Here is a 25,938-nt window from a genome sequence, read left to right as displayed (position 1 = left end):
TAATAACCAACCATTTGATTTCAAGTTCAATTTCCATTGTCTCGAATCATCAATAGTAATGCCTTTGGGAAGAAGTATAAGATAAAGTTCAGTTTAACAAAAGAGACCAAATCTTGTTAGTACTCTTTTCCTCTTTCACACCCTATTATTACACACCATAATCAAACAGGTTTTAAAAAATGAAGTGTGCCATTATCTCACAGTTTGTTATTACTGATTAAAATTGCTCCCAAGGTATCCTCAAGTGAGGCATTAGTTGATTACTTACTAGTTAAACCTGTAGTCTTAAAAATTATGTTTTTAAAAAACTAAGGGTCAGGAACCTCCATCTTACTGGTGGATATGGACTGTGTGAGAGTCCATCATTTGGCTCAGCTTCATTTGCTATTATCTCCATTAATTTATCACTAACTATGTATTTAAACAGTCTGCGTATAGTTAAGCTGCACTTTGCACACCTATAAAGTGCTCCATTGGGGATAGTCTTGAAAAGACAAGCATAGATTCGAGCTGTCCTTTGTAAGTTTGATGGGGAAATGTCCAAACTGGTAAGAATTACATCATATTTCAACTGTTTTGTTCCTGGCTCTACTCTACTCTGCTCCCCAATTGTACTCATTGCTGGAAGCAAGCCAGAGACATTTATCAAGTTAGAATTATTACTTCAGCCTGATAAAGATTCCCCAACCTTACTATAAGCTAACACTGAACATACAGAACACTTAACTCACAGAGAAAATATACCACATAACTTAAAAATAAGATTTGCTACAATTCTTTTACATAATTCAATTTCTGTATGTGAATTAGAATTTATAGATCAGGAATAATATTTCAGAAAAATATGAGAAAATAGAGAATGACACATCAGGGGATTATATTAGAAATTTAGACAAGTATAGAATGCATTAACAGATCACTGTTGAAAAAAACATGAAAAACAATGAAATTGAGAGACTGCTTAGTTTGGATTACCTGCTCCTTTATCTTCTGCCTGTGTGGACTGAGAAATCAAAACTATTCTTCTTCTATGGCCACCTGTCATACCAGACATGAAAAGGGAATACATGTATCTAAGGTCCAAATTATAGGGTCCACATTCTTTCAACAAGCAACCAGGACTGGACTATATGATTGGGGCCTATATTGGTTATTGTTTTGGTTTTTAATTGTTGAATTTTCCCCTTATACTGTTTAATCCTTTTTAAAGGGGGGGGGGAGATATTATCTATATATTGAAGTATTTTAATCATCTTTGTACACCACTTTGACTGTCTCGACAAAAAGTGGGATAGAAATAAAAGTTTTGTTTATTTTATTATTATTTATCTATATACTCCTAGATCCAAGGACTCTGGTGAAACACGTGTAGGCATGCTTAGAAAATGTGAAGCTATTATGTTGCTTCACCACCAGACATACTGTATATACTCATATGTAAGTCCAGAAATTTTGGTGAAAAAATTGACCCAAAAATCCTGAGTCGACTGATCCATAGGTCAATGTAAGTACTGTGTCTTAATTTAAAAGAAGGAACCATCCCCTGGTGAAAGACTACAATATATACAGTATGTCCTGGAAGCACCAACCGCCCTCTACTCTCTCATCCATCCAGCTTTAAGAGTGAGCACAAAGAGTTATGTTCATAAAATCATAGAATCATAGAGTTGGAAGAGACTGCACAGGCCATCCAGTCCAACCCCCTGCCATGCAGGAAATCCAATCAAAGCATCCCCAACATATGGCCATCCAGCCTCTGCTTAAAGACCTCCAAGGAAGGAGATTTCACTACACTCCGAGGGAGTGTGTTCCACTGTCGAACAGCCCTTACTGTCAGGAAGTTCTTCCTAATGTTGAGGTGGAATCTCTTTTCCTGCAGCTTGCATCCACTGTTCCGGGTCCTGTTCTCTGGAGCAGCAGAAAACAAGCTTGCTCCCTCCTCAATATGACATCCCTTCAAATATGACATCCCTTCAAACAGGGCTATCATATCACCTCTTAACCTTCTCTTCTCCAGGCTAAACATCCCCAGCTCCCTAAGTCGTTCCTCGTAGGGCAATGTTCTTTGACATTGTTTTGTTTTGCTCTATTCTTTAGATCCTTTGCTATATGCTCCTAAATTTTACCCACAACTTATCCACAGGTTATATCAAAATCCACAATTTTGGCCTCAAAACTTGCCCTTGACTTATATCTGAGGTCAACTTATAGTCAAGTATATACAGTAGACAGAAGTAAGGGAAAGTGCTTCTGAAACAGGCTGCTGTAATAGGGAATCAGATGTTATACATTTTCTCTGATACTCACTGTATCAACAAAAACCTGTTTGAAGAGCACAGGCTGCTTAAGGGCAATAGCAAATAAGTAGAATGAAGTAAATGAAAAGGTCAAGTTTAGAAATTATAGTAATATCTAAACTATTACTCTGAAGAAGAGAGAGCAGGCATATATAGAAAACAAGTTCAGATTCCTTTGGATACAAAAGCTGCAAGTCACGGGCAATGTGATAGCACAGCAAAGAAACTCCCAAAAAAGCACTATCCAGGACTTCTTTAAGACAGTTGGATTCCATCTCTTCATGTGTAAATACAATTCTTCACATGTCTATCTATATACAGTCAGTCGTCCATATTCATAGGTTTGACATTCACAATTTTGACTACATACAGGTTGGTAACTGCTGCTTAGCTAGCTTGACCTCTCCCCTTCCTCCTCCTCCTCTCAATCTCTCGTCCTTCCAAAAGAGCCAGCCAGGTTTCAAACCTCTTTCCAGATCATCAACTGGCTCTTCTGTAAGGATGAGAGAAATGTGAAGTCGAAGGATTTCATGGCTGGCATCCATAGTTTTTGTGTGTTTTTCGGGCTATGTAGCCATGTTCTAGAAGAGTTTATTCCTGACATTTCACCAGCATCTATGGCTGGCATCTTCAAAGAATGCATTCTCTGAAGATGCCAGCCACAAATGCTGGTGAAAAGTCAGGAATAAACTCTTCTAGAACATGGCTACATAGCCCGAAACACACACACACACACACACATCAGCAATACATGCTTTTTAAAAATATATGAGGTCATTTTTCTTCTTACTTATAGTTTCTTTAGTTCTCAAAATACTCTGCCATGCAAGATACTAAACAAATACAGCACCTAACTTGGTATATATTATCAAGTTAATAAAATGAAATTGTCTCACTTAAAGGACAAAGTAAACAGTTTCTGAGAAAGGAACAAACTAAATGTCTTTAAAATTGTTACTAGAATTGCTGTAGACCTAGCAGCCATACATGTCTTTATATCCAGGTATGTACAGGCATTAGACATGGGGGGTAGTAGGTGCAAGAAGCCTGAATGTTAGCACAGAAACTGTTTTTTATATAAGATTTTAGCGCTAAACTGAGAATATGTACTTTCATGCATACGAATGCACACAGTCAGCTAGGTCTTGACTTTATTTTAAGTAAAATTCTCAAAACATCGATGCTTTCTAATGGCCAAGGGAGAGCTCAGACAGTGACTCAATCTGTTTCATTAGAAATGCTCTATTAAACTTTTAGAAGTACACTATGAGCCAGTTTGAGCATTTGGACTATGACTCTGGAAGCAGGGTTTGAATCACCACTTAGCCATGAAAACCCACTGAGCAAAGTCACACTCTCTCAGCCTCAGAGAAAAGCAATGACAAATCCCCTCTGAAAAAACTTGCCAAGAAAACCCAGTAATAAGTTCACCTTAGGGTCACAATAAGTCAGAAATGACTTGAAGGCAAACAACATACACACACGAAATGCAAACTATGATATCCCATTGCTTTCAACAGGAAATGGCTCTTTTACAAAAACCCGTGGAACTTAAGTTTACGTCTCTATCTTTTTGAAATAAAACTGTCTATAGTTTCATTGCACTATTTTAGTAGCTGGGGAGAAAGAACAGGCAACAGTCAATAAACACTGATTCTCTTCTGCAAAACTTCACACTAGATGCTTTTTTTTTTCTTTGTTCAAGCAGCTGAGAAGTTATTTAAGCAATTAATTCTTTTAAAAAACAACTTGAAAAAAGAGCAATATTTTATGCATCAGTTCATGATTCACAGGTGGAAAATCTGGCTTCTCTCCTTGAAAACAATTCTATTATATACATATGCTTTAATCACTGCTTTACAAAAAGAGCGATCAAAGTGTGGCCCATAGGCCACATGCAATCCTAGCATTGTTACTGACACCCCAGGTCTCACAACCACCTTCCCCTTTTCATTTTTTTCAGATGAAAAAAGCCCATAAAGTGGGACCAAGTATCACTTAGAGTGGTGTTATCATTTGCATTTGTAGTAGAATGTTAGCAAATTTGGGGCCAATAGGGGTTGGTCCCCACTACAGATGCTCCCCCATTCCTTTCTGGGAACACAGCAGGAGTGCTTTGCACATATCCACACCAGGATGAACTGAGCTGGGAGAAAATGAGTGAATGCAACAATAGTTGTTTCCTTTAGAAGGCATATGTTAAGCCTCAGGAAAGCATTGTTGCTATTGTTAGTCAGCCTGCTTAATACTATTCCAGTTTGAAATCAGAGAAGGTACATCAAAAAGCTGACAGTCAACATCATTCTACCTCAAAGAGAAAGAATATACTTGTTTGCCATTACTAAAAAAGGTATCATTTGAGGATACACACAAGCAATATAAAAGCAAACAAATGTCACTTCTGTCAAGTTTGTTGTAGATCCCAGAAGTATGCAGTTAATTACTCACAATCTATATATTTATTAGGTGATTAACATACAGAACTTTATAAACAAATTAGCAAATTTTTTTGGTTTCTTTTATTTTGAGAAACTGAAGAAGGTAGAAGACAATTTTGCTAATTCATTTATGCAGTTTTGTTTGTAAATCACTCTAGATTTCAATATTTTTATTATTATTATTATTATTATTATTATTATTTTCATTTTGTGTTCTAACTGTCTTGTAAAAGATTCAGCACTATGCAAACACTGGGACATAGGGCAACAATAGTTACGACGTTACAGCTGGTTCCCAGGGAACTACTTCACTCTGATCAATCGTAAGTAACATGTTTCTGAAGAAAGCAATATAAAACCTAGAGACATTAATCTAAATACCCTATATATTCAGAAATTCCACTGAATTCAGAAAGGTTTATTCACTACCTAGTGCTCCTTGAAGTCTTAATATAGCATAAAATTCCACTAAAATTGGTATGGCAGACTCAAGAAATTGTGTTAAGGAGTGATCTGCTCTCCCCTAAACAATTACATATTCTTTGGCCTCTCTCTGCATTGGCTTAGAGAAAACAAAAACCAAAAGGGGAGAAAAAAAACTTTTCCAAGAGAGAAAAGGAGTGGTCTTCTGCCAGCCTCAGCTCAAATAGAGCCCTGAGGCTCTAAACCACAATAGAAGGTTTTCATGACAAACATGTTACTCATGGCAAATAATACTGAGAAAATGCCATTTTAGGATGCAGTCCAGAGTTTCTCAATCACATATGAGAACTTATTCCAAATCAGTCCCTTTATAGCTTTTCTAGTCAAACTAGCTGAACTCCATTCAAAGAAAACTATGGGCTGGTACAGATGGCCCTGAAGGGGTGGCTTCACATCGCCTCTTTGATTGCTGGTTTGGGGCCGCAGCAACCACACACCGCAGCCCCAATCTGGCATTTTTCTGGCCCCAAAAGTAGCCGCAAAATGCCGCTTCTTTATGGGATGGAAAAAAGGTGGGGTTTTTTCCCTGTGGCACCAGCTTTTTGGCACTCCTACGGCATACAGCGTATAAACGCTGCGCCATCAGAGCACTCCAATGCTGCCTGCTGTCTGGTCAGGAGGGCAATAGCATGCTGGCTTGGGGAGTCGCCGGAGCATGCGTCATCTAAACGTCATGCCCCCATGCTGCCCCCCAAGCCTGCATATTGTGCTGGTCTGTTTTGCCCCTAAACTAGTATACTTTCTGAACATTTACCAACTCATCAAGCTAGATACAGACAATGTTATTTTGAAGCTGACACACTTTTAAACAAAAGTTACAATTTTAGGGCTATAGTCGAAACGTACTGTAGATATTAAATAGATTTTTTAAAAAATTAAAAGTTAATTTTTAAAAAAAAAATGGTTTTAAGATACTGCACCACTGGATCTAGGTTTGAACCCAGACTTACTGTATTCATGTACAAGTCGACCTCATGTGTTAGACAAGGGGAAGTATTAGGGCCAAAATCATGGATTTTGGTATGACCTGTGGATAAGCTGAGGGTAAAATTTAGGGGAGGTGAAGGTTTTAGCATCAGATTGAGAAGGGAAGGGAGTGGAGGAAAATGGGGTGTCTGGTAGTCAGAGAGATCCAGAGGAGGAGGATGGAGAGAGAAGTTTTAAACATCGGAATGAGAAGGAAATCACCTTTTTCACAAAGACACACACACACACACACTCCTGCCTGGGCTACTCTTTCAGAAATCACTGCTGAGGCAGGGAGAGTGGGGCATCAGGGATGCTTTATTATGACTTTTCTAAGTGGTATTACAGCATTGACCCATACATACGTCAACCCCAGGTTTTAGGGTCAATTTTTGAACGTAAATATTTCCACTTATAATCAAGCATATACAGTAGTCATGAGTGAACAAGACTGAAATCAATGGGCCTTTATTATTATCAAGTCCCTTTGATTTTGTTATATATATTCCATGTATCACTACATCCAGCTCCAGCTCACCGACTTCAAAAAGTAAAGAGAATCAGATGACTGATCACACTTTAGTCTGCCTCGAGAAATCAGAGACAGAGATTTTCCAATGAATGTTTTATATTCCCTTTTGCATAGGCATGCTCTTGAACAAAACAGCAGAAAATAATTAACAAGTTTTTAAAAAGGATATTTTAAAATTATTTTAATATTTAAAATTGGACCTATGGCAGAAGGCACTATATGTGTGTTTCACAGTAAGATTCACACCAAAACTATCTAGCCATAGTCACACTTTGAGCAGGTGTGGTGTAGTGGTTTGTGTGTTGGACTACAGTTCTGGACGTTAGGGTTCATATCCCCACTCAGCCATGGAAACTCACTGAGGCTCCATCCACACAGCAGAAATTATCCAGTTTTGTTAGGAAATGGCATGGATGTGGCCACTAGGGGGAGCTGTTGTGGAAGTTACTTACAGCTCTAGTGGCAGTTATATGTGTCAGCATTTAAACAGTGCAAAGTAACTTATTTATTAAAGTAACTTATTTATTAAAGCCCTGGTGTAGAGTGAAGGCTTGAAATGCTCTTGTCATTATTTTTCAAGCTGGGAGCTCAAGGCCGTTTGCAGTGGTGAAGGAATATTTTCCTTCTTGGCCTGAATATCTTTGCAGACATCTCTTCAGATTCCTTCTCCCTGGCGCCCTGTCGACGTGGTTCAACTCTGTAGGTGGTTGTGGTGGACACAGCACGTCTTTCCATGCCCTAACAAGTTTGACACCACTTTAACTGCCATGGTTCAATACTATGGAATAATGGGAACTATAGTTTTAGCACCAGAGCTCTCTGACAGAGTAGGCATTGAGCCATGGCAGTTAAAATGGTGCCAAACTGGATCATTTCTGCACTTCAGATGCAGCCTGCATGACCTTGGGCAAGTTACATTCTTCCAGACTCATAGGAAGGCAACGGCAAAACCATTCTGAACAAATCTTGCCAAGAAAACCCCAACTTAGGGTCACCATACATCAGAAATGATGTAAAGGCACATAACACATCATACTTCACAAAAATATTACACAAGCATATTGACAATGTAGTGGTGGCCCCTTGATCCCATTTAAATTAAGACTACATTCTAGGCCAATGTATCATTACATAGGTCTGTCTTTGTATGCATAATCTGTATAGATTATAAACATCAGTTCAAAGCAAACTGCACCAAAATTAAACTGACATGGAGTATTTAAAATATTGACTATCGACAGTTGAACTTCACACCACACTTGAAGAGCCACAAATTCTTATTAGCAATTAAATATGCTCATTTCCATTTCATACTTTATTCTCTTCCATTTCATAGTTACACATGTGTGCAAATTCATATAGGAAATAATGAGATAATGTAATCAGTCAGGAAAATGTAAATCCTATTAAATATACAAATTAGTCACAGAACTGAATCTTTATGCAATAGTGAGAACACAACTTTTGGTTTTTGCAGTCAGACTTGTTCAAAATGTGTTGGTCAAAGGACCAAAGCAAATCTAAAATATGACAGAGTGATGTATTTAAACTAGGTGAATGGTTTGGGTGACAGCTGGGAAACCTGACCAAAAAACTGTCCACAGTCAGGCTAAGGGTCCTTGACATGTACAGAATCTGTCACATTTATACAAAGTTCCTGCTCAATCTTTAGACCATGGGTGGGCTACTGTGGGCCTCAGATGTTTTTAACTGCAGCATCAATAATTAGGTCTGCCAGAGTGAAAACTGGAGAGTGTTCCTCTTCCCCAAGCAACACTTGATAAAATTCTCTCTTCTGCATGACAATTAAAGGTACAAAAGCCCTCTCCAGTTTCCAGTCTGGCAACCCCATGCATAATACCTCATTGTTGACTATGCTGGCTAGGACTGCTGAAAGCCGCAGGCTCAAAATATTAATTTTAGGATTCCCGTTTTATTTTTGTGACAGAGTTTACTTTTGTGATCAATGCCATATGCAGCACCTGTAAAGACAGCAGGAACGTCCTTGATCACAGAGGAATTTCAAGTGTTCTGGAAAGTACATGGGTTACAAGAACTGAGAACACAGAGAGTACATTACATGTTATATAAAAAACAAAAGCCAAATAGAAATTTAAAAATTCAAACTAATATGACAGTTTGGCATCTATTTTTGCTCTCTTTGAAAAATTCATTTTGGGACTAAATAAGTATGCTTTAGGAAAAGATCCAAATAGAATTTTAAAAATTAAGTTTAATATGACAAATTCATAAAGTTTTCTGTACTCTAAAACAAGTTTACCCTAACATTTAATAAATATGATTTTAAAAAATCACCAACGTCTGAACAAATCAGAATCCATAGAGTGGCAAAAAAATTCATATCTAAGCACAAAGTTATTCTTTGTTATGTGGTACTCCTGCAACGTGGACTCAAAAATGCAGAAAACACAAATCCATTACAGGTACAACAGGATTAACAGGCTACCATAAGGCCACCAATGTAATTCAGATATACCATTGCACAATTCCATCAGAAAAATGTTAGTATGTTATAAAAATAAGTCAAAGCATCTTCTAAAAGGGCATGTGTTAATGTAGTATTTCCTTAGGGCATAAGAGGATTGTTTTCTCTGAAGTTGATCTTCACTGTTAAGGATGGGTGGAGATAGTCCAGGGGTAGGCAATCTTTTTGAGCCAGGGGCCGGGTTGCTGTCCCTCAGACAACTGGGGGGCCGAAGCCAAAAAAAAATAATTAAATAATTTTTTTAAACATTAAATATATAAATAAACCAGGACAAATGTAGGACAAAATTTTCAAATGGAAGACACTTTTTTTAAAAAAATGGAGAACACATGAAAAAATTTGCTGATTTTTTTTAAAAATGTTAATATAAATACATGTTTCTGAGGCTTTAATAGACAATTGCCCCCCAAAGGCCCCGGTGGCAATCGGCGGCAGGACCGGGCTGGGGCCGGTCCCAAGGCCTCGCCCGGCCGCATCCGGCCCACGGGCCGCAGGTTGCCTACCCCTGAGATAGTCATTCTTAATAAAATTCTTGGTGTTCTTGAGTGCTTCCAAACCAGTGGGATATGGAATATGGGGAGAAAGGATCACTCTCCCACTGTATTCCATGTTTCAGAAGCATCCAGGAAAAAAAAAGAGATTCTCAACTGTATTTTCAGTTAGGACGTATTAGTTTTCTTCTTTCTTCTAGTTTTGTGGATGAATGGTGACAGTGAGTCACATCATACTGGCTGGAGCTTGCTCAGAGAAGCAAGAAAAGTAAGGAGGAGGAGGAAAAGGAGGAGGAAGAATAATAAAAAAAGAGGAAACAGCAGCAGCAGATTTCTTACTTCCATGCCTTGTCTAAATTCAATGAATGACATTGCACCATTCTTGAGAGAAAAAATCAGTTTGATTCCATGTCAAATGGGAGACAGTCTTCTAGACTGCACCCAATCAGATGTGATAAGGGAGCCTCATTCTCCTCGGTTTGTACCAGAAGGAGGAACCCCGAGAAGAAGGAGCACAAATGATTTACTAACTACAAAGAACAAAAGCAGTGGGACCCAATTCTTTACCACTATAATCTCAACCAGTTTATTTATTGAAGTTTTATCTATTTACTTATTTGCTATCAAGTCACAATCTCTCCCATGTTTACTCTCTCAAAGACTGCTACCTCATTTCTTATCATTAGATACAATGAGTAGGTCCTCTCCATACAGACAAGAAACCCTTGCTGACTCCAGCAGGTTATATTCAGATCTGGATAATGCTTGAATACAAGGATGGGCAATGTGAACCCTATAGGCTACATACAGTCCTAAACTTTGCTTATGGCCCACAGTTCTTCACTCCCTTGATGCCCCTCTCCTTAATATTTTCTCCATTTTTAAAAAAAAACCAAACTGTTTTACTGCTGTTAGAGGTGGGAAAGTTTAAGGGATTCAATATAAGCCCCAACTCTGCACAACCAGAGATAATCATTATATTGGTTTTGTTTATATGGCTGCTCAAGCAGAAGAAAAATAACTGTGAAGAGTGTGTGATTGTACTATGGGTTATTAAGCGAATTAGAGATTGAATTGTTTTGTTTTTGTTGTTCTCTGCCTGCATGTCATCTTCAACTTATGCCAAGGCTATCATGGGGCTTTCTTGGCAAGATTTTTTTCAGAAGAGGTTTGCCATTGCCTTCCCCTGAGACTGAGAGCATGTGACATGTCACCCAATGGGTTTCATGGCCAAGCGAGGGAATCAAATCCCGGTCTACAGAGTCACAGTCCAACACTCAAACCACTACAACTGAAGAGTAGAACATATGTGGGAAGTAACAAGAGTTTTACAAAAACTGAAAGAATGGAAGTCAGGTGAAAAAGTGGTAGCAGAAGAACCAAATCCAAAATAGACTAGGCAGAGAGAGAAAAAAGACAGAAAACTCATATAAAACCAGAAACAAAAATTAGTAATAAAGAGAATATACTGCAGAAGGATGAATAAAATCACCTCGCGTTTTAAAACAAAGAAATCATTTGATCTGATCCCAATTTAGGGAGCCACAGTAAGAAATATTTGAAAACCTTAACTCGATATTATTAAACCATCAGATTCAATACAAGAACAAGAAGACTCTAGCCCTCTCATGCTTATACAGTACAGTAATACACCTTTCATCTTTTAAAAGTGCTACAAAACTTTTGTTGGTTTTGTTGCAACAAATTAACAGAGCAACCCCTTTAGAAGCTGAATTATAATTCTCATATCACCAGCAGCAGAATTTTGGAAACACTGTATGAGGTACACTCCAATTGTACACATTTACTGCAAACAGTAATTTTGAATTTCACGAACTGAAAGCACGTACGGACAGGTTGCTTACCTGTAACAGTATTTCTTCGAGTGGTCATCTGCGAATACATACAAATGGGTTTCACTGCGCCTGCGCAGTGCTGTTCGGAAACTTCTGGAATCACTGGGCAAAGTTAACTTTGCAACATATAGAAACTTTTTGGCGGTAACTCCGCCCACCCGTTATAAGGCCCCTGCGTTCCCGCTCTTTCCCCAGTTCCGCAAATTTTTTCCGCCAAGAGGCGATGGAAAGAGCCAATCAGAGCAGGACACTGAGGGGACGGACGGGTGGGATTTGTATGTATTCGCAGATGACCACTCGAAGAAATACTGTTACAGGTAAGCAACCTGTCCTTCTTCTTCGTGGTCTCTGCGAATCATACAAATGGGTATAGACTAACAAGCTAAGGTAGCGGCGGAGGGAGTGTCCTGAGACCAAAGCTATGGTAAACCAAAGGTACATTTATTACAACAATAAACACCTTGAACCATAAAGGTAGTCAGTCTTTTGTTATTGTACAAACCCAACATAGCAACCACATTGCTAAACCTGAGAAGGGGATATAAGGTCGTGCAAGACCTAATCCAACGAAACCGTGCAAAGTAACATTGAGCACATTGTAAACGTAAAGGCATTATATACAGAAATGCTGGAACACAACCATCAGTAGTGCAATTAGTGCAACCCTGAAACCAGCACAGCCCTCCCAAAGGCTGCATCTCGAATAGCCCTGGTGTCCAACCTATAATGCTTGATAAAAGTCAAAGGTTGGGACCAAATAGCAGCCCTGCAAACATCTTCCAAGGGAATGCCTGAAAGGAATGCAGAGGATGCTGCCACTGCCCTTGTGGAGTGGGGTCGAACCTTACCAGGGAGAGGTTTGCCCAGGAGCTCGTAGCAGAGGCGGATGGTACCAGCCACCCATTTGGAAAACCTCTGCGGAGACACAGGCAACCCCTTTTTCGGTTCCGAGTAGCAATGGAACAGTCTCTCGGACCGACTGGAGGCCGCAGTCCTGTCCAAGTAGAAGGCCAGCGCCCTCCTGACATCAAGGGAGTGCAGGGCCCGCTCCGCATCCGAGGTCGGGTTGGAAGCGAGGGTTGGCAACACAATGTCCTGGCACATATGAAAAGCAGAGACAACCTTAGGTAAAAAAGTAATGTCAGTCCGGAGGACCACCTTGTCCTTGTGAAACCTCAGGAAAGGTTGGTCCCTCCGCAAGGCACATATTTCACCCGCACGGCGGGCAGAGGTGATGGCCACAAGGAAGGCGGTCTTCCAAGTCAATAGTCTCAAGTCCGCTGTGGCCATCGGTTCAAAGGGCTTGGACTGGAGTGCGGCCAGCACCACCTCCAGGCTCCAAGCCGGAGTCGGTACCGACACGGGAGGGTACAGGTTGGCACATCCCCTAAGGAACCCCTTTACCAAGGGATCCTTGAAAAAAGAAGCCCTCCCCCCGAATTGGTACTTGGCACAAATAGCAGATAAGTAGCACTTGATGGACGAGAGGCGCAGCCCCTCATCCAACAGCGCCATCAAGAACTCCAGCACCACCGGGGTGGAGATCTCAGCAGGAGACAAGCCCTTCTCCTCAAGGAAGAGACCGAACCTCCTCCACTTGAGGGCATAGGATCGTTGGGTGGAAGGTCTATGTGCAGCCAGGATTACCCTGCGTACCGGATCTGGTAATGTAGTCAGGGACGAAGCCTCCAGGCCACCAAGGGTAGACTCTCGATGTCTGGGTGTCGAATCCGTCCCTCCCGCATCGTGAGGAGATCGGGACGGGACTCGAGGCGGAGGTGTTCTCCGTTGGAGAGTTGAAGGAGTACCGGGAACCACGGTTGCCTCGGCCACCAAGGGGTGATGAGGATTGCCTCCGGGCGATCCGCGGACATCTTGGAGACTACTCTGGTTATTAGTGGAAACGGTGGGAAGGCGTACAGCTTCCGCCCCGACCAAATGAACCCGAACGCGTCTCCAAGGCACCTGTGGTTCGGCGTCCGGGAGCAGAACTGGGGACAGTGCGTGTTGTGGACGGTTGCGAAGAGGTCGATCTGGGCTCGGCCCCACCTGTCGAAGAGGTCCTTGACTGTGTCTGGGTGTAGCCTCCACTCGTGGCAGGCGGACGAGGACCTGCTGAGTTGATCCGCTAGGTCGTTCTCGTCTCCGGGCAAGTGAATTGCTTGGAGGGTGATCCGCCTCTGTATGCACCAGTCCCAGATCCGCAGGGTGATGTCCAGTAAGGTCCTGGACTTGGTGCCTCCCTGCTTGTTTATGTAGAACATCACCGTGGTGTTGTCGGTCCTGAGCAGCACCACTTTGTTCATAACATTGGGCTCGAAAGAACGGAGGGCCTTCTCCACCGCCAGCATTTCCAGTGCATTGATGTGGAGGCAACTCTCTTCCAGGGACCAAGTGTTCCTTATCACGAGGTCGAGGAGGTGGGCCCCCCAGCCTTCCAGCGATGCGTCCGTCGTGAGGGTTATTTGTGGTTGTGGTGGAACGAACGGCATGCCAGCGCAGACGTTGCGGGAGTCTAGCCACCATTGCAGAGAAGAGGCGACAGGTCTTGGGACGGTGAGCCACTTGGAGGGGTGATCTTCTATTGGGTTGAAGACCGAAAGGAACCAGGCCTGTAATGGTCGGAGGCGAAGCCTTGCGAAGGGGGTGACATAGGTGGTCGATGCCATGTGGCCCAGGGCTATCTGAATGACCTTGGCCGTGACCCTTCTGTGAGCCAAACACGCCCGAACCGCTGTCGACAGGGTCTGGAAACGGTCTCGAGGGAGATAAGCGGTGCATAGCACGGAGTCGAGGATGGCGCCAATAAACCTGATGCGCATGGATGGGACGAGATGGGATTTGTCTAAATTGACTACCAGTCCTAGAGATGATAGAAGCTCCAGTGCAAATCTGGACGCCTCGAGAAGTTGGTCTCGTGAGGTCGCTGCAAAGAGCCAATCGTCCAGGTATGGAAACACCATATAGCCCCTTTGATGGAGATAGGCTACTACCGGCGCCATGCACTTGGTGAACACCCTTGGAGCCGTGGCCAGGCCGAAGGGAAGGACGTTGTAGTGGTAAGCATCGGGTCCGACGGCAAAGGCAAGAAAACGTCTGTGGGACTCCCTGATCCCTATGTGGAAGTAGGCGTCCTTGAGATCGATGGTTGCAAACCAAAGTTCCTGGTGGAGTAAAGGCAGGATAGAAGTCAACGTTACCATGCGGAAATGGTGGTGGTCAAGGAATTGATTCAGATCTCTTAAGTCTAGAATTGGTCTGATGCCACCACCTGCCTTGGGCACTGTGAAGTACCGTGAGAAGAAAGATCTATGGAGAAGTTCAGGAGCCAAAGGTGAGATTGCTCCCTTGGCAAGGAGAGAGCGCACTTCGTCGAGAAGGGTGTCCGAGGGTGGGGTGGAAACAAAAAATCCAGTCGGGGGGAGGTCAAAAAACTCGAGGGCATAACCCCTACGGACAATTTTTAGGACCCACGAGTCAGATGTTATGGAGGCCCAGATGTTACTGTGAGGCCTCAAAATATCAAGATAGGAGGGAGGAGAAGAGGAGACGAAGCGCGCTGGAACCCTTCAGGACCTCTTTTTAGATTGGTCGGGCTCCTGTTGACGGTTCTTTCGGTACCGACCAGTGTTGCGTCGACCAGAGGAGGAGGAAGACTGAGAGGGGTATCTCTGCCTCTGGGGACCCTGTTGCTGAAAGGAACGGTCCTGCTGGAAAGGTCGCTGGGACTGACCTTGAGTGTGCCAGGGGCGCTGCCTCCTCCTAAACGGTTGGGTGGGTGCCGAAGACATGCCGTGTTTTCTGGCGGCCGCTTTCATACGATACTTCTTATTGAGAGTCTCATCAGTGTCGGTATGAAACAGGCCGGACCCGTCAATTGGCATCTCCTCAATAGCGGCCCTGGCGTTGAGGTTGAGATCAGAGCTCCGGAGCCATGCATGTCGGCGAAGGGCGATAGCAGCTGACATAGCCCTGCCCACACAATCTGTGATGTTCCTAGAAGTGGTGATGAGCCAGCTTCCTATGGAGTGGGCCTCATCCCTGATCTCTACCAGCTTGCGTTGAACATCGTCAGGCACATCAGGGATCAGAGGAGAGATGCCCTCCATTAGAGTCTGGACATATGCTCCCATGCACGCATTATAATTTGTAGCCTTGGCAGCAAGGGCGGCGGCGGAATAGGCCTTCTTCGCCAAGGCATCCACTTTCTTAGCCTCACGGTCTGCTGGAGATGCGGCTTGTTTTTGAGTGAAAGTCTGCTGGGAGCCCTCCACAATAGCAGAATTTTGCTTCGGATGCGAAGCCAGCCATGGGCAGGAGGAGGGTGAGACCCTGTAGAGAGTCTCCACCTTTCGGGATGAACCCGCCAGCGAAGTAGGGGAATCCCACGCCCGCTTCAGTATGGTCTCCAGTGACGGCAGCAATGGAATCGAAGGGGGAGTCGGGACCTTGCCTTGAACTCGACGCTCGACGGGGTCTTGGGCACCATCGTTAGCGTAAGAGAGTTCAATCTCAAGAGCATTGGCCATCTTGATGGTATGCTCACTGAAAGACCTAACGTCATCAGATGGGGAGGCTGGACCCGGGCAATGCATCTCCTGTGGAGAGCCTGGAGGTGACAGCTCCGCCTCAGAAGGTTCGTCTGAGGACACAACAATCTCGGGCTCAGAGTCAAGTTCATCAGGCTCCTGAAGCACCACTGGACGATCCGGACGGGGCGCCCTCTTGGGAGGCGCTGGGGCTGCGGGTGCCATGGAACCACGTCCAGGGCGTGAGGGAGATGCAGGCGGATGCCTCGGTTTCGGTACAGCTGGGTCTAGGGCACGGCGCTTAGGATGCTTGGATGAGAAGCACTCAAAGGCATGCTCCTTGGAGACCGACATATAATATTGGTCCGTCTCCGAGTCATAGAAGAAGTCAGGTGCCTTTCGTCGAGAGACCTCCCGTGCGGGCGCCGGAATCGGAGTCGGGGACCGGCGTCCGGAAGACAACGAATCTTCATCCCCGGAATGGATGAACGGCACCGTAGACGCGTCCCGAGGTGTATTCACGGGGACTATGTCGGTCCGACGGCATGCGGAGCTGGGCTCGGAAGGAGGTATACAAGATACCGATGACGGACCTTCCCTGGTGGTTTCAGGCCGCTCAGAAGGCCCAGAGGATGACCTGGACTTCTTTGAAATCGGGTCGGGCTCGAAGAGGTTGTCGGGGGCCGCCGGATGAGAGGCCTTATCCAAGCTCTTCTTCCTTTTCTTGGAAGACTTGGAAGGGTCCCGGTCTCCATGGGGTCGTGAACCATCTCCTTTGGGCAGAGAGGTGGTGCGAGCCCCTGCATCAAGCTTGGAGGCGTCCGAAGACATCAGAGAGGTTGACGACTTCGATTTTTTGGATGAGCTGCCTCCGGGCGTAGGGGTCTTGGAGATCGAAGCCTCGATCCCGGTCCCATGGGTCTTCGGGGCCCCAGGACTCTCTGTGGTCGAAACCGGACCGCGACCCGAGATCTCGGATGGAGTCTTAGAGACCTTGGGGCTGGTCTGAGATGGAGTGGCCCGATCCTTTTTCTTCTGGACAACAGAAGAACTGGAAGAGTCCCCCGTACCCGAAGCTTTATGAGGGCGTTTCGGGGGTTTGGTGGTGGCTCTGGGTGCATCAAGACCACGGGCCACAGCGGTGGCGGCACTGGGTTCGGCGGAACCACGGGCCGCATCGGCCGGGGGAGCTGAAGACACGCCGGCCGGACTGTCACGAGCCGGAGCGGAGCTCATTACCGGGGCTGAGGACGGTCGCGGGTCACTTTCATCTGGTCTCTTCAGGGCTCCCTGGGCAATAGCGGAGGTGAGACGAGACTCCCGGTTCTTCCGGGCCTGAGAAGTCATGGACCTACAGAGTGGACAGGCCCTGACGTCGTGGTCCCTCCCCAGACAAAGAAGGCAGGAGGTGTGGGGATCCTGGATAGGTACTTTACCACCACAGACGTCACACTTCTTGAAAGGAGCCGGAGACATGGTCGACGGAGAAAACGAAGCCAACGTCAAAAGCGGTCCGGAGTCACCAAAAACACGGGGGATGTGGAAGAAGAGTTGTCAAAAGCAGTCCGAAGTCAGAAAAAACCAGTGATTCAAGTCAAAAAAGCTAGCAAAAGCAAGCGAAGTTCCCTACAACAGCCAACGCGGCGGAAAAAAAGGAACTGGGGAAAGAGCGGGAACGCAGGGGCCTTATAACGGGTGGGCGGAGTTACCGCCAAAAAGTTTCTATATGTTGCAAAGTTAACTTTGCCCAGTGATTCCAGAAGTTTCCGAACAGCACTGCGCAGGCGCAGTGAAACCCATTTGTATGATTCGCAGAGACCACGAAGAAGAAACACATAAAGTCAACTGGTCATAACATTATGACATACAACATAACAAATAATAAAACAACGTAGGATTGCACTTTTTGATTTGGACATCATGCAGAAAAAGCATTTCACACTTCATACATAATAGTGTTGCAGAGTAAAATCCAAATGGCAAGATTATCAAGAATTTTGTTTATTCTTCCTAAATGTTTTCTTTTACTTTAAATGACTGAGCTGAGAATGTTGATATTCATCCTTAAAACAATTATAGTTTAACTTTTAGAAAACACTAACTGCTAATACACCACATGCAGACCACAAGTGCTTCCAATATATGTATACATGATTGTTTGAATCTATTCTCAGCTTTCAACTAAAAATCTATGAAAAGATAAATGATGCAAGTCCTCATACTTGTGGAGACATGCCTGAAAATGTGTGTGAATGCACATCTGTCTAAAAGATTCAAACAAAGAGGACATATAAAAACTTCTCACTTGATTTGTTTTAGAGATCTATAGTTTCTGAACCTGATGTATGACTTCACGTTTTTATTGAGAAGCAGGAGAAAAAAATCTTATAAAGATATCTGCCATTTCTGGATCAAGAAATAATGCCTACTTTTCTTAGCACCTGGTTACATCACTACATGGACCCACTGTAACCTGGCTACAAGATGTACAACAGTATTCAAATGTTTCTGAGTATCAGAAAGGCGAATAACAAAATGGGGAAAAATAATTTAAATGCTTACATGCCTTAAAGCTTCTGTTCCCTCCCCATACAGCTTGAACTATTACTCCAACTAAATACAATGCATTCTTCAGAACTGGTGAAGCACTTAATCACTGCACATCAAACCCAAACCATACCCAGGGGCAGTGCACTTGGAAGTACTACTCAATGAGAAACAACCTCTGTTTAAGGAATCTGATCAGACCTGCCAATAGACAAAAGCAAGTTAGGTCAGTCATCATACTTAAAAAAAAAAAAGGTTCTAGATAGCTTTGTAATAAAAATAATAAAAATGGTTTTGCTCTCAATACGTTCATCAACATGAACAAGAAGGTAAAAATGTGGAGTGCTAGAAAGATACGACTTCTCCTACCATGACTGGAAATGATTTCTAAGAGTCATTTTTGTTGGATTTCATACCGGTTATAATTAAACTTCTACATTTTTGCTTGCAATGGCAAATGCATTACACACAGAGATTATACAGCTGGAAAGTTCCCATTGAGGCCTTCTAGTCGATCCCTATTACCGATAAGAGGATTAATTACAAACATTCATGTTTTATGATCATGCCAAATGTTGAAAAAAATCCTCTTGAGGGACAAAATGCTGAACAGCATCTGTGAACAGCCATCTGTTGCTTGGGGCAAGAAATCAGTCAGAGGAGTCAGTGGAAGAAAACTCAGTCTGACAAAGCATTTATAACTTTTTGTGATCAAGTCTCCCTCAGTTAGTCTGTAAGAAATAAACAAGTCACAGAATCACTGCAAAGCGATCCTGATGATCAGCTAGTTCAATGCAAGATATAACTACAGCATCCCTTGCAGATCTGTTTGGGATGTGTTAAGTACCTCAAAGAAAGAAAAGCCCATATCTCACGAGGTAATCTGTTCCTGAATGGTTAGGAAGTGGTCCTAAAGTTTTGCTGGATTATACGTTCCTACATTAGGGTCACTTCCTAACAGTTCAGTTTCTAAAAGTTCACTAACAGTAGCCCTTTGCTGATATATCCAACCCTCTATGAGCCAGTGTGGTGTAGTAGTCTGAGTGTTGGACTAGGACTCTGGGAGACCAGGAGTTTGAATCCAAGCCTAGACATGAAAACCCAATAGGTGTCCTTGGGCAAGTCACAGCCTCTCAGCCTTAGCAAAAGCATATCCCCTCTGGACGTATTTTACCAAGAAAACCAAGTGATAGGTTTGTCTTAGGGTCATCATAAGTCAGAAATGACTTGAAAATATACAACAACATTATTGTCCCTACAGTTCCTACTAGTTTGCCCTTTGCAGCAAAAGGGGAAAAGTTGGTTCCATCTCCTGTGTGACAGATCTTGCAATAGCTGCAGACTTCTATAATTTCCGCTTTTAATCTTCTATTTTCTTATTTAAACATGCTTTGGTGTTTTCCAGCTCAGCAATCTGAATAATCTTCATTTGATTTATCATATTATAAACTTGATTTTCTTGGGACTGTCCAAGCAAACCAGTTGCTAACACTGACATGAACATTTGTTTCCTCATATGATTTGTGTAAAGGAAACTTACCCGAACAGGAGGACTTCGTGCTTGTACTCTCTGCTGCTGGCCACTTTGAGAACTTTGAAGGTCTTTTGGAATGCAGTTGGCAACAGTGCTAGTCTGGGCCCGTAATGGATTTGTGGAACTCACTATACCACCAGGTTTCCGAGGCCTTTGTTTGATGCCATCCAGCAGTCGAACAAGCAAAATATTACTGGGAAGTTCATCAACACTGCAGTCGACTAACGTCCTGCATTCTGGACAGCGAAGCTCATTTCGGGAGCTTACAATGCCCAACAGACACCGTTTGCAAAATGTATGTTGACAAGGCAAGACTTTTGCAGAAGCATCAAGGCGTTCTAAACAGACAGGACACTCCAGCAGATCTAATAAGGCTGACTCATCCATCTTTTATCTAGTTCACCAGGGAACAAGCTTTTACAAAAATCATATCCATTCTGAACATGTTGTGGAAATCATGTTATACCCATGCCTTTTTACTCTTCTTTCTGAAATTTGAAAAAGAAAAAAAACCAATTAATAACAACACAAAAAAGGAAACACAATGTTTCAACAGCAAAAATCTTGTTTCTTTCACACGCAGCTTCCCAAATCTGCAACATTAAAAAAAAATCTGCCTGCTAATCCCTTAAAATATCTGTTTATTGTCTATCTAGTTCTCTTTGCTTTTGACATTTTATGGGTTATAAAGTGTCAGAAATAAAAGTCGGTTATATTAGTTGATCTCACAAAAATAGTTTAGCGAAGGAGGAGGTTGGAATAATAGAGGGAGCGTCATACAAACAAGTGAATCAGAAGAAATAATCTTGTTAGTGAAATGCTTAAAGTGTATTGATCAGTAGGAGGCATTGCTTTTACATTATTGTCTTTCATTTGTGAAACTTAATGATGATTGCCAAGACGGGAATATCACTAAACTTACAAGTGCAGTACCTTCAAACTCTGTTATTACACAGCACTGTTCAAGCACTGCTGCAATGAATCTCTGTATTTTAAAATTGCTTCAAAATTTAAGACATTTTCTATTTCAAAAATTGTGAGAAACCTGGGTACTTAAAAATCTGTGCATGTTGAACTCACTAATTGAAGCTATCTTGTTGAAACAAGAAAAATAATTCTGTGAAGTAAACAGCTTGATAACTATAATTTGGGACAAAAAAGGAATAATCACTGCAGTTTTTTTAAAAAAGCACCTTTCTGGCTTGCAATTAAACATTATTGATTAAAATCCACATCTCATACTGAGCACCTGAAATGCAAAACACAGAGGGCGAACAATAAGTAATTCATTGTTCCAGAAAAGCCTCTAGGCTTGTGTTTCATAATCAGAGTCTCCTCCTAGTATTCCATGTGAATATCAAGAGAAAAGGGAATTGCAATATGGGACAGAGCAATGGGATCTGGTATTGAAAACTAGAAGTCCCGCTAGGTGTATTCTTGGGTGCATCTAAAGTAGCTCTTTGGATCATGGCCATGGGAAATTTTTACGCCATGAAGTTTAAGCAGTGATGTTTTTGAAAATCCACCTTGTCAAACTTTTAATTATACTGAGAAAGTAAAAAATATGATGAGCTACTGCATATACTGTGTTCAAGGACACTCTTAGCAAGTTTGTTAAAAGGCTGTGACTATCATTTCAATAGTCACAGCCAAGCAAGGAACTTAACTAATAAAAGCAGCAAACTCAGCATTCAAATAGTTTAGTTTCTACAGTACTTTGGTGAAAAATGAAGAGCATCAGCAAGACTTCCTTTAGGCCATTGGATAACTATTCACTATCCATTACAGACACACATATTACGTAAGTATTTTCATAGCTGAAGATTTTGGAGCAAGCATGCCAAAGAGGACTGGAGCAAGTAGCCAGTAAAAGTAGTACATGGTAATGGTTGATGTGGTTCACTGATAGAACACAAGAAGATATTTGGTAGATTTGGTTACAAAAATGAGCCATCTACAAAAGTTCACTTCAAGGCCAGAGAGGGAGATAAATAGCCCCCCAACTTGGTTCAAAGACATACAAGAAAAGCTTTTAAGATTTAAAAGGGACAATGAACAATGGTGGCATTAACAATGGTGTAAAATAGTTCCCAACTGGCTGACAGCAATTGATGATAGTTGGTGAAGTTTGGTCTGATTTTGTCTTTTGCCCTTCCAACTTTTGTACCAATAATGGTACTGTTTTGATCATACTATTATCTCAGTATTTATATTTTACTATATTTTATACTGGTCAATGACCAAATAAACTATTGATTGATTGATTGGTGGTATTACGGAGCTGACTTTGTGTTCTGTTGTGTTTTTTTTAAACAAGTGATCTGTTTTAATATTGTAATACAGTATTTTAATTCTACTTTAATGGTCACTTTCAAATGTTTTTAACTGTACTGTACTTTTTTGAGTCCCACCAATTTTAGGGGGGAAGTGGTATATAAGAGCCAGAGTGGCAAAGTGGTTTGGGTGTTGGGTTATATGACTCTGGGGACCAGGGTTCAATTCCCAGCTTGGCCAGGAAACCTACTTGGGCAAGTCACACTCTCTCAGCCTCAGGGGAAGGTAGAGGTTTGCCCTGGGCAAACCTCCGCCAAACAAATCTTGCCAAGAAAACCCCATGACATGATTGCCTTTGGGTCACCAGAAAAAACTTGAAAAGACACAACAACAACAAATAAATAAATAAAATAATAAAATCTATTTTAAAAAAACCCACAAGTGATCAGTTTTAATACTGCAACAATTTAATTCTATTTCAATGGTCACTTTGCATGTTTCTAATTGTACTGTGCTTTTAAACTATAAGCTGCTCTGAGTCCCACATTTTTTGGGAGGGGGGAGTGAGAAAATAATAATAATAATAATAATAATAATAATAATAATAATAATGTATTTTCCTAGGTGAACCTTTTAGAACCAGCATCATGCCCAAGAGGATTTGAGTAAGTAGCCAGTAAGGGAAGGATACATTAGTACATGATAACAATTGATGTAGTTTACTGACATAACACAAGAAGATATTGGGTAATCTTTTTATATTACTACTACTACTACTACTATATTATTATTATTATTATTATTATTATTATTATTATTATTATTGAGCCAGTGTGGTGCAGTAGTTTTGAGTGCTGGTCTAGGAGTCTGGAGACCTGGGTTCAAATGCTGGCTGATGCATGCCAACCCCATGGCGAGTCACACTCTCTCAGCCCATGGCTCTGCTCTGGGGGCCCCAGGACAAACCCTAGCTCCCAGAATCCCATAGCCAAGTTGAGCCAGATAAAAGAGAGCTAAAGCGGTACCATACCGTGTTATTTCCTCCAGTGCGGATGCAGCCTGAGCCACGATGGCTCCCTTCCTGGAGTCCTGTGTGTTTTTGCAGAGGAGAGAGACACTGGAGGAGGAGGACATAACGAGGGAGGGAGGGAGGGAGTGGGGGGAAGAGGCAGCACTGTCTCCGGGGAAGGGGCCCCACTCTGCCCCCCGGCTTCTCGCAAGGCCCCCGGAAGGGAGGAGGCAAAAAGGGGGTCCTCCTTCTTAAAAGGAGCCCACCCAAAGGCTCCCCATTTTCACTCACCTCCTTCTCTGCGGCGGAGGGGGAAAGCAGCAGCAGCCAGGGGCTTTTGGCGCCTCTTTGTTCCCGCGAGGAGGAGGAGGAGGAGGAGGAAGGGGAAGAAGGAAGGAAGGAAGGAAGGAAGGTCCCTTCCAGGCAGCACGGCTTCCTCTTCCCCAAAAGGAGGAGAGGAGAGGGAAGGCAAAAGGAAAAGGTGGAGGAGAGAGAGAGAGAGAGAGAGAGGCTGGAGGCGGGAGCCTTTCTCAATGCCTTCCTTCTCTCTTCATGGAAGTCCTCCCCTTTGCCTCCAAGGGCTGGGCTTCCTCTCTCTCTGCCTCCCTCTCGACTCCAGGGGCCCTTCTCTCAGTGGGAGAGAAACACAGCCTCCTCCTCCTCCTCCTCCTTAAATAAAAACACAAATGCCTTCTTCTTTTTCCCTTCTGCAGAGAGACGCCTTTCCTTCAGCAACATCCCCGCCCCATTGGTCTTCTCTTCTCTTCTCCCCAGGCGCCCAGGGGAGGCCTCCTCCCAGTCCCTCAGAGAGTAAAGGACCAGCAGCCTCCTTTCAGCCTTTTCTGTCCCAGGAGGGAAGTCCGGAATGTCCTCCATTTTTTGAGCCTCACTAGTACTGGCCACACTTGGTCCTCTTTTTTCCTAAGGACTGCGCTTCATTCAGCCTTTTCTGTCCCAGGAGGAATTCCAGAAGGTTCTCCATTTTGAGCCTGACGAGACTAGGTCCTCCATTTCCAGGACATGTCTTCCATTTCAAACTTTTCTGTCTCAGCAAGAATTCCAGAATGTCCTCCATTTTGAGCAGGATTGAGAAGCTCGAATTTGCATTTATATCTGTGTCTTTTAGCTTTTGTTTTGTCATGTCCTACATTTTGCAGTGCCTTGCCCTCCTTTGGGGTTATGCTATATGGCCACCTTGTCACAGAGTCCCTTGGAGTGGAGAACCATCTCAAGCTTTAATCATGGCTTGCCTTCTTCTCCAGAGGCCGGGTGACCAGACCTGGTCCTCCTTTTTCTGGGACATGCCCTAGATTTCAACCGTCTGCCCAGGAGGGATTCCAAAACCTCTTCCATTTTAAGTAGTATGAATTTACATTGCTATTAATGCTTTTAGCTTTTATTTGGTCATATCTGACATTTTTCCTGAATGGCTTACATTTTGCGGCACCTTGTCCTCCCTTGTAGTTCGGACCAGGGTTACCAGTTGTCATGATTTCAGAGGCACCGTGCAGTCTAGGGCATTCAATACAAATGTAGGACATGACCAAAGAAAAGCTAAAAATGCATAGAAGTGTAAATCCTTGCTTCTTAGTCATGCTCAAAGTGGAGGACATTTTGGAATTCGTCCTGGACAGAGAACATGTCCTAGGAATGGAAGATGTCTGGTCACTCTGTCCAGATGAGGCTCTATATATACACACACAAACACACAATCTCCTGATAGACTTGGCTTGTTTCACCTGCACCGCACCATAGGGTTTGGAGTGTACAATGAAGGGAGATGACACAGGCTGAGAATTTGGAGTACACAAGGCCCAGGAAGGAAGGAAGGAAGAATTGCTGGGGTGTGTGTGTGTCTTAGGGAAGAGGTAGCCGAAAACAACAACATGAGGGAGAATAGGTTAAAAAAAGGCAGCTCCACATTCTCAGGTATAGAGATGCTTTGTGGTGTTTTTAGGGAGAGAAAGGAGAGATCCCACTTGACAATGGTAGTAGGTTCAAATCCCCTCTCCAAACATAAAAACCCACTGGGTGACTTTGGGCAAACATAAAACCCACTGGGTGACTCCCTCAGCCTGGCAACCTTCCCCCCCCCCCCCGAAGAATGTGGCCAAGTGAATCCTATGACAGGTTTTCCATAAGTAAAAAAAATGGCTCAGAGGCACACAGGTACAACAACAACAAAGGAGGAGGAGAAAAATCTGGAGATCCTTTGCATAGTAAGCAGTTGGAAAACTGGACTTTACAGGAGGAAAAATGCACCACTGAGAATGATATCCGTTCTTTCTAAATGGCTTGCATGAATAAGCCAAAGGGGATTGTTTGCTTATATAAGGGTCTTTATGCCTCAGCAAAGGACTTTCTAGTTAGTGCCAATTTCTACACATTTTTAGCCAAGGACAGAGCTGGCCCAAGACATGATCCTGAGATGTGGCTCTGCCTTCCACATACAGAAGCCAATTGGACTAGCTCTGTT

The 25,938-nt window shown here is 43.1% G+C and overlaps 1 protein-coding gene across 3 annotated transcripts in view; it reads right to left on the bottom strand.

The window, feature by feature from the left end:
* The window catches only part of LOC149312845 (E3 ubiquitin-protein ligase SH3RF1-like), a 74,441-nt gene extending 50,426 nt beyond the window's left edge, over positions 1 to 24,015 (bottom strand). Inside the window, exons 1-3 of one of the 3 annotated variants that reach the window (XM_089525515.1) lie at positions 23,754 to 24,015; positions 23,484 to 23,542; positions 20,186 to 20,667 (exon numbers count right to left, since the gene is read on the bottom strand). In XM_089525515.1, the coding sequence (XP_089381641.1) occupies positions 20,186 to 20,566 (381 nt within the window). In that variant the 5' untranslated portion in view covers positions 20,567 to 20,667; positions 23,484 to 23,542; positions 23,754 to 24,015. Of the gene's footprint in view, positions 1 to 20,185; positions 20,668 to 23,483; positions 23,586 to 23,753 lie in introns of those variants that run through there. The other 2 variants (XM_089525517.1, XM_089525516.1) reach the window with 2 other exon arrangements.
* Between the last annotated feature and the right edge of the window lie 1,923 nt (positions 24,016 to 25,938).

The sequence above is a fragment of the Sceloporus occidentalis genome, unplaced genomic scaffold, assembly GCF_023333645.1.
Source record: "Sceloporus occidentalis isolate IW3139 unplaced genomic scaffold, rSceOcc1.0.p SCAF_5, whole genome shotgun sequence".
Lineage (NCBI taxonomy): Eukaryota > Metazoa > Chordata > Lepidosauria > Squamata > Phrynosomatidae > Sceloporus > Sceloporus occidentalis.
Note: the sequence above shows the minus strand (reverse complement) of the source record. Positions and strands in the feature narration are given on the sequence as shown.